Source organism: Sphaeramia orbicularis, chromosome 22 (genome assembly GCF_902148855.1).
Source record: "Sphaeramia orbicularis chromosome 22, fSphaOr1.1, whole genome shotgun sequence".
NCBI lineage: Eukaryota > Metazoa > Chordata > Actinopteri > Kurtiformes > Apogonidae > Sphaeramia > Sphaeramia orbicularis.
The window spans coordinates 23,808,033-23,817,616 of record NC_043978.1 but is presented as its reverse complement, the minus strand read 5'-3'; the positions used below and the strand labels follow the sequence as shown (position 1 = coordinate 23,817,616).

General features: G+C 34.7%; 1 protein-coding gene across 1 annotated transcript; it reads left to right on the top strand.

Moving 5' to 3' along the window:
- Window positions 1–352: 352 nt before the first annotated feature.
- Window positions 353–1,644, top strand: htr1b (5-hydroxytryptamine (serotonin) receptor 1B). Its single transcript, XM_030126978.1, has one exon. The coding sequence runs from the start codon at window positions 421–423 to the stop codon at window positions 1,552–1,554; it is 1,134 nt and encodes a 377-aa protein (XP_029982838.1). The 5' UTR covers window positions 353–420; the 3' UTR covers window positions 1,555–1,644.
- Window positions 1,645–9,584: the final 7,940 nt, after the last annotated feature.

Below are 9,584 nucleotides of genomic sequence, written 5' to 3'. Positions count from 1 at the left end.
CACAGCATGAGGAGACGCAGCTCTGGAGAACTTGTGCCCTACATGAGGATTATCTATGGCATCCTCCTCCCTGATGTGGAGCCATCAGGACGCACCGCTCATCTCTGACACACTAATACGCACTGAGAGCTTTTGCGCATTTACGCGTAAGAAGAATAAACGGAGAAGTTTAAATTCTTGCAATCGAGTGGATATTTACTGTCATATTTCTGCGTGTTTTTTGTTAAAAATCTAAAGTTCCAGTCATTAAAAAAAAAAAAAAAAAAATGAAAGGAAAGTTTTTGTTTTTAGATTTCAGGCTGATGTCTATGATCTAAAACGTGGATGTGGATGGCGTGGATAAAATGGGGATGCGTAAATGTCAGAACATCTCTCCAGGCGAATATGTCGAAAAGTGACTAAAAAAAAAAAAAAAAAGTTATGGAGCTCACCGGTCAAGTGGATCCAACTGAGCCGGTGAATACAACAAATGACAGTTTGATCACAGATGCGCCCACAGTGGACGAGGGCGCAGAGAGTCTCGCCTATCAGATCAGTCTGGCGGTGGTTCTGTCGGTCATCACCCTGGCTACTACTTTATCCAACGCCTTTGTCATCGCTACAATTTCCCAATCGAAGAAGCTACAAACTCCTGCTAACTTCCTGATCGCTTCTCTGGCCATCACGGACCTCCTGGTGTCCATCCTGGTCATGCCCATCTGCGTCCTCTACACCGTCATCCACACTTGGACGCTCGGACAGATCGTGTGCGACATCTGGTTATCCTCGGACATAACGTGTTGCACCGCATCCATCCTCCACCTGTGCGTCATCGCTTTGGATAGATACTGGGCCATCACGGACGCGGTGGAGTACTCCAAAAAGCGCACGCCAGGACGCGCAGCCGGGATGGTGGCCACAGCCTGGGTCATCGCCATCTCCATCTCCATGCCTCCTCTGTTTTGGAGGCAGGTCAAAGCGGAGGAGCTCACCAGCTGTAGCGTCAACACGGATCATATTTTCTACACCATCTACTCCACCTTTGGGGCGTTCTACATCCCTACTTTGTTGCTTTTGGTTCTCTACGGTCGGATTTACGTGGAAGCGCGCAAGCGGATCTTGAAGCAATCCCCGAAAAAAGTAGGGAAGAGACTCACCTCTGCGCACCTGGTTACCAATTCCCCCGGATCTGTGGCGTCCACGACCTCGTTGCAATACGGGAGACACGACACCCCATCCAGCGACACCGGGTCTTCAACCAGCGACAGCCAGGTGAAGGTGACGGTGTCGGATGCGCTCTTGGAGAAAAAGCGCATCTCAGCAGCCAGAGAAAGAAAAGCCACGAAGACACTGGGGATAATCCTCGGTGCGTATATTGTTTGCTGGCTGCCGTTTTTCATATACACTCTGGTGGTGGCCACTTGTGACACCTGCTTCCTCCCTGAATTATTTGACTTTTTTAACTGGTTGGGGTATTTGAACTCCCTCATCAACCCCATCATTTACACTATGTCCAACGAGGATTTCAAGAAAGCTTTCCATAAACTCGTGCGCTTTAGATGCTGCAGATCGTGAACAAAAACGCTCGGATAAGTTTTATTTTTACCCCTCCCCCCCCCTCCTTCCTTTCCTCCCTCATTCCAATATAAAATAAGAGTGTGCATGTTGTGGAGAAATATGTCTTAAATAATTTTATTCTAGTATGAGAAAATGACATGGAGTAAAAGTTCGAATGTTTCAGATTCAGGAAAAATATCTATTTATTTTTATTTATTTATTTCCATTTTATTTATTTATTTAGACAGGGTCAATGCATAATATACATTAACCTTAAAAAGGAGACATATAGTGTGCCAGGTTCTAGCACTACTGCTAATTTCCACCTGTAATCCCTAGGCAGGCTGATGTTATCATTAAAAAAACAGACATTAATTAAAACTAAAACTGTAAAAAAAACAGTAAAAAAAATTAAATAAAAAAATGCATATTTATAACTCCATCTGTATATCATTAAAAAAAAAATCAGACATTAATGAAAACTAAAACATTACACATTACTATTACACAGGTGTCAAACATGAGGCCCGGGGACCAAATCCGGCCCGCCAAAGGGTCCAGTCCGGTCCTCGGGATGAATTTGTGAAATGCAAAAATTACACTAAGATATTAACAATCCTTTTAGTTCAGGTTCCACATTCAGACTAATTCAATCTCAAGTGGGCAAGACCAGTCAAATACTATCATGATAACACATAAATAATGACAACTCCAAATTTTTCTCTTTGTAAATGTAAATATTTTCATGTATTTACACTAAAACAAAGTAGAATTTTGCAAAAAAAAAAAAAAAAAAAAAGAATAATCTGAACAAATACGAACAACCTGAAATTTCTTAAGAGAAGTACTTTTTTTTTTTTCAAGATTATATTTATTGTCATTTTTGCTTTATATACACACTCACAAAATGACAATAAACAAAACAAAGAACATATCAACAGAACAACCAAACAAAACAAAAATTGGCCCATAAACAATTATGTTTTCATTTCAAAATACAAAATGCCCTTTTAACAACTGTTGAAGCTTCCAGTCCCATATAGGTAAGAAAAAGTTCCCAAGTCTTTAGAAAGACATCATCCTTATGGTGTAATCGACAAGTGAGATACTCAAGGGAAACATAATTAAAAACTGTCTTATGCCAGAAGTACAATTTTAACAAAATTCTGCCTGTAACTAAATGTTTTGTGTGTTTGTAGATCCACTGTGATCTGTACGTTATAATGTACATGTGTAAATGATAAACTGAGGCTGAACATTGTTAAAATTACACTTATTTTTTTCAGTTTGTTCATATTATTCACAATGTTTGGAAGGATAGTTTGTAGATGTAAACCTTTTCATAATTTAAATTTACTGTTTTCGCTCTAAAACATAGAGTTCAAAAGTTTGAAGTTGGCATTATTTCTATATTATTATGTTATTATTTTACTGGTTTAGTCCACTTCAGATCAAATTTGGCTGAATGTGGCCCCTGAACTAAAATAACTTTGACACCCCTGATATAAATAATGACAACTCTAAATTTTTCTGTTTGTAAATGTAAATATTTTCATGTATTTACACTAAAACAAAGTATAATTTTGCAAAAAAAATAAATAAATAAATAAATAAATGTGAATAATCTGAACAAATATGAACAACCTGAAATTTCTTAAGAGAAGTACAATTTTAACAATATTCTGCCAATTATCAAATGTTTTGCGTATTTGTAGATCCATTGTGATCTGTAGGTTATGATGTACATGTGTTAATGATAAACTGAGGCAGAATATTGTTAAAATGACACTTATTTTTTCAGTTTGTTCATGTTTTTCACATTGTTTGAAAGGATAGTTTGTAGATGTAAACCTTTTCATAATTTAAATTTACTTTTTTCACTCTAAAACATAGAGAAAAGTTTGGAGTTGACATTATTTCTATATTATTATGTTATTATTTTACTACTTTGGCCCACTTCAGATCAAATTTGGCTGAATTAAAATGAGTTTGACACCCCTGATCTATAATATAAAACCAGCTCAATCCACTTGCAAAAAAAATCATTAGGTAAAAATAAATATATAAAGCAAAACTCCAGACATGGCTGTATGTGTGTGTGTGTGTGTGTGTGTGTGTGTGTGTGTGTGTGTGTGTGTTGCAGAGAAACCCAACTTTACGCACCTCAGGAGGGGGGAGGGGGTAACGTGATTCTCCTTCTGATGGGCATATCCACTCACAGCCTCCCCCTTCATGTCATTCCACTCTGCCTGTGGATGGCGTGGGATGTTAAAGGAGCACACATCGCGTTAAATCCCATGCGACGACTGACCCATTAACGCGCCCTGCCTGCACCAGGCAGCATGAGGAATGAACATCTGACATGGTACAAATCAAAACTATAAATAAAGTCTTGGATTTTTTTTTTTTTTCTGTCTTATATGGATACATCTGGATACAACTGTCCGTCATCTGTACAAAAAAAAGGTGGTACTTTTATTTTTGTCTATGTAGCTTGTTTTTGAGAGATAATAACATATAATAAGTAGGGTATATATTTTGATTATGGTCACAAACTGTTTGCTGCTAACCTCATCTTCTGTCATTTTAGAAAACCACATTTAAAAAAACAAAAAAAAAAAAACAGAAGAGTAATAAGTCTTCTTGCTGTGCCAGAGAAAAAAAAAAACAACATATAATATCAGTGTCAAACAAAGAAACTGTAGCTGATATTTACCCACCGGAGCTGAAAGCTGATGATAAGTTCAATTTTGCTGAACAAACATCCCTTTGTTTTACTGCGTGTGTGGGTCTGTTTGCTGCTACATTAAATCTGTATCTGTTTTATGTTTCATGTGTGAAATGGTCATGGCTAAGGGAATGATCTGGATCTGCTGCTTTGAATCTTGCTGTATAAATCAGGTGTGCAAGAGCTGCTGCAAAAAAGATATACTGCTGATCTGAGGACGGATGTGAAATTAAAGTATTTTTGTTCTAGGAATTTACCTGCTACGTTCAGAGATGCTGTGCAATAAAGGCTTTGAAGTATTTATTTTTGGTGCAATTGTTCTGTTGAGTGAAAAGGTTGCAGGATTTGTGGTGAAAATGTTCCTCCTAAATGAACTGTTAATATTTTTTCTATCATCGCTGCTGGTGTGTTGACAAGCTGACAGACGAGTTGCATATTTATCGCCTAAGCAACGAAGTGTTACTTGGAATGTTATGAGCGATGGGAGTGGAGGCTCATGATAATGTGCGAATGAAATCAACAACTTCTCGAAAGGCACTTGCATGAGTTTAAAAATTTAGAAGGATCTGAGTCATCCCACATCAGCCCCTCTTGACCTTCCCCCTAAGACTGAACAGGATCTGTCGTGGATTAGCCTCCCTCCCTCTCATGCTCTAAACCAGGGGTGTCAAACATGCGGCCCAGGGGCCAAAGGGTCAAGTTCGGCCCCTGGGGTGTTTTTGCCAAATGCAAAAATTCCACAGTCTTGAATTAAATTAAGCAAAAAAAAAAAAAAAATTAGCTTGAATTTAGGAAAAAATCTTGAACTAAGCCAAAAAAAGCTTCAATTTAGTAAAAAAAAAAAAAAAAGAAAAAAGCTTCAATTAAGTAAGAAAAATTTCAATTAAGCCAAAAAAAATCTTCAATTCAGCCAAAAAAAAAAAAAAAATCTCAAATTTAGCAAAAAATTTTCAATTAAGCGAAAAAAAAAAAAAAAAATCGTCCATTAAGTAAAAAAAAAAAAAATCTTCAATTAAGTAAAAAAATCTTCAGTTACGTAAAAAAAAAATCCTCAGTTAAGCCAAAAAAATTCCAAAATTTAGCAAAAAAACCCCTTGAATTAAACAAAACCAAAAAAAAAAATCTTCAATTAAGTAAAACAAATCTTCAATTAAGCCAAAAAAATCTAAAATTTAGCCAAAAATCTTGAATTAAACAAAAAATTCTTCAATTAAGTAAAACAATCTTCAATTAAGTAAAAAAAAAAAAATCTTCAATTAAGCCAATTAAGCCAAAAATTTCTAAAATTTAGCAAAAAATCTTGAATTAAGCAAAACAATTCTTCAATTAAGTAAAAAAAATCTTCAATTAAGCCAAAAATATCTAAAATTTAGCCAAAAATCTTGAATTAAAAAAAAAAAATCTTCAGTTAAGTAAAAAAAATTATTCAATTAAGCCAAAAAAAAATAAAAAATTTAGCAAAAAATCTTGAATTAAACAAAAAAAATCTTCAGTTAAGTAAAAAAAAATCTTTAATTAAGCCACAAAAAAAATCTTCAATTACGTAAAAAAAAATCTTCAGTTAAGCCACAAAAAATCTTCAGTTAAGTAAAAAAAAATCTTGAATTAAGCCAAAAAAATCTAGAATTATCAACTTAAATTTTTTGTCTTTGTTTTAGTGCAAAAAAAAAAAAAAACATTAAATTTTGAAAATATTTACATTTACAAACTACCCTGTACCAATAAAATGTGAATAACCTGAACAAATATGAACAACATGAAATATCTAAAGAAAATTAAGCACAATTTTAACAATTTTTCTGCCTTTTCCTCAGTGTTTAGTATCTTTGTAGATCTGCTCCATAATGCACATGTAGAAATGATAAGCTGACAAATAATATTGTTAAAATTGCACTAAATTTTCTTACGTTTTTTCATTTAAATTTCAGTCTTTTCAGGTTTGTTTGGTTTTTTTTGTATAGTTTATAAAAGTAAGCATTTTCATAATTTAATGTTTTGTTTTGTTTTTTTACACTAAAACAGAGACAAAAATTTGGAGTTGTCATTATTTATAGGTTATTATATTATTATTTTTCTGGTCCGGCCCACTTCAGATCAAATTTAGCTGAATATGGCCCCTGAACCAAAATGAGTTTGACACCCCTGCTCTAAACTCTCCACCCCCCCACCCCCCACCCCTCTTGACTGTTTCTGCTGCAGGAGGAAGAGGAGGAGGTGGATGTGATCTGTGTGATAAACCACTGTCACAGTTCAGTAAGTCACGGGAGGCGACTGACGCAAAACAGACAAACACACGCTCTCTCTTTTCCATATCTGAATTTTCATATGACTCGTCATGCGTGAAATATGTTTGCACCTGAGCCTGCAAACATCCTAAGCACCAGGTTCTTTGAGGGTTCATTGAAAGAATGAGAAAAGTAACAACAAGTGCATCCTGTTTTTCAGTTGTTGACATTCTCACATCTATCGTACAGTGCCTCCTTTCAGATACTCAGTTATTGAAGGTTGAAAGAAATTCCTAATAATTAACCCATAAAGACCCGATGCTACTTTTTCGTGTTCCCAAATGATTTTTTTCTCTATATTTAACATTTCTTAAGCGATTTGACACCATTTATTATGAACTAATCCTATGTATTTTGCATTTTTTCCAGTGTAAATCAGGTATTTTCTTATATTTAATGTACTGATCATGTAAATTTGAGGGTTATTATAAGAAAAAAACAGAAAAAAACTGAAGAAACTGAGTTTTTCAGGAAAATATATCATTAACTGAACATAAAACAAGTGTCTACAACTGCTGTTATTTATCAAACTCGGTGTGAATCAATGTTGTAGAAGATGACGGCGTTTCCACGTTCACCACGGAATGAAAAAATGACAAACTGCATTTTACACCAATTATTTACATGTATTGGTTTGCATGATGGTTTTGGTCACTGGTGGATGTTTGGGTCTTTATGGGTTAAAGTTAAATTCTTAGTTTATATTATTTACATATATTTTAAAAAGATGCAACTCAAACGACTATATTTATTTTTGCAAAAGAGAGTTTATTAAAGAGAAAATCCTTTATTTTTATTCACAAATGAGGTTTTAACACCTTTTATTTCAGTAACATCGTATCATAACTGCACTTAAATTACAGCCTTGTTGCACTGAAAACACCAACAAGACTGTATTCAACTCTTATTTATTTGTATAATTGATAAATTAGTACATTACGGTAGCAAATGATATACTTCAACATAAATTGACAAAGATACCAGTGTCTGTCCATTGTGTGACTATTGACGAATAATATGAAAATATGGTAAAAGTATTTATACCTCAGCACAAAATAAGGTTTATCAATGAAAAAGACTCTTTTACTGTTATTCAAAAATAGGGAATAAAAAACATCTTTCATGCAGAACATACCAAGATAAATGTATTAACCATAATAAGTCATACACAGTTACATTAATTGGTGTTTAATGATAATGTTGGTTTAAAAAAAAGGCAAAACGTCTCAATATTCTGTTGCCTAACACTTAAATAATCTTAAAAAAAAAAGATAGATGTATCAATATTCATCCTTCATTTTCATTTTATAAAATAATGTCACCTTCTATTTCAATGACAGTATTTCATAGTTACACTACAATTATAGCTCAGCATCCAGTGTTTTTGCATCAAAAACACTTAAAGATTCATTAAACTGTTCATATAAAGTTTCATGAATTGATATCCTATGTTAATTTAGTTTTTTTTATATATATATTCAGAAAATACTCAAGGAAAATACATATATTTAAAAAAGTTGCAAGTGCAGAAAAACAAATACCTGAGTATAGTAGAAATAATTTACAAGATGCCTGAAAATTCTATTGTCTGACACATTAATAAAATAAAAAAAAGTGGCAAAATATGTTATTGATCATTACAACAGAAGGTTTAAAAGTAGAAAAGATGCATTTTATTTACAAATGAGGTTAAAAAGTGTTTCAACTTTCACAGCTATAAATGTACTTATATTGTAGTTTAGCATTCACAGGGTTTACAATGAAAATACTTGAACTGTACTTGAACTGAGGTGAGAGCTAATGAGCTTTGCTTCTTCTCAGTCCTTTTCGAATATGACTCTTTTCCCCCTTTTTTTGTGTGTAATATTACTTTTTACTTCCTTGAATTTTCATTTCTGTATTATGTTGTGAAAAGAAGTCAATTAGTAGCAGTCAGGAAGTTTGTACCATTTCCATATTTGAAATAAATCAATAAAAAACAACAATAAAAATAAAATAACTAGAAGCACTCGGAGAGCGCAGACCTCCGCCAAGGCTGATCAGTGCCCCCCCCCACCCCCCCCCCCACCCCCGTGGCCCCCCCCACCCCGATCACCACCAAAATGTAATCATTTCTTCCTTATCCCATTTCCAACAAACCCTGAAAATTTCATCCAAATCTGTCCATAACTTTTTGAGTTATGTTGCACACTAACGGACAGACAAACAAACAAACAAACAGACAAACAAACCCTGGCAAAAACATAACCTCCTTGGCGGAGGTAAAAATAAACTGTACACAGGTGCGTATATTTTCACAAGTTGACAGTTTAGAAAAAGTAAAGGGCTTAACATTTCATTATCAGACTAAATGATTAATAAATAACAGGATGAAATACACACTCGTTGTCCTAACTTTCTTATCTCATGTGAGGTACGTTCTGTCGATGCCACATCAGCAGATTTGATCCATAACGGCTCAGATTAATTTCTGATAAAACATGATTGTTATTGTTTAACAAACACACCTTGTAATTTTGTGTGGCTGAAGACATGCCGCAGGTACCACTACTGCCCCTCCATCTGCAGAGCGGTGTGCGTTATCCTGTTGTTGACACGGGATGATTGCATTGAACGAGCAAATACGTTAATTACACAACCTCCTTCTTTTTTTTTTTCTTTTTTTTTTTTTTTGTTCTCTACCACCTCAGTGTAGTCTGTTCCTGCTTCACCACAGGCCTTGCTATGGACTGAAGGACGTTTCTGATGTAATAGGTAGTGAAGCCGAACACATGGATAATGAACCCATAAAATATTCTTTTGCCGAATATAGCTCTGGTTAACAGCTTTATTGTTTCACCCTTTCTGGTCCAAGAAGGTTCCCAGCATTCATCACCTCAAAATGGAGGCACCAGGGCCCATCTGCTAATAATAAATTACCGTACCGAGGCGATAACAATTGACCTTGACAGGAAGGAAAACGAGTCAGCAAGGCATCTATTAAGCAACACACAACGGTAAGGCGATTGAAGATGAATAATAATTAGAGAAGGACT

Coding starts and splice junctions, on each gene's coding strand:
- htr1b (XM_030126978.1), top strand. CDS start 421: ATGGAGCTCACCGGTCAAGTGGATCCAACTGAGCCGGTGAATACAACA.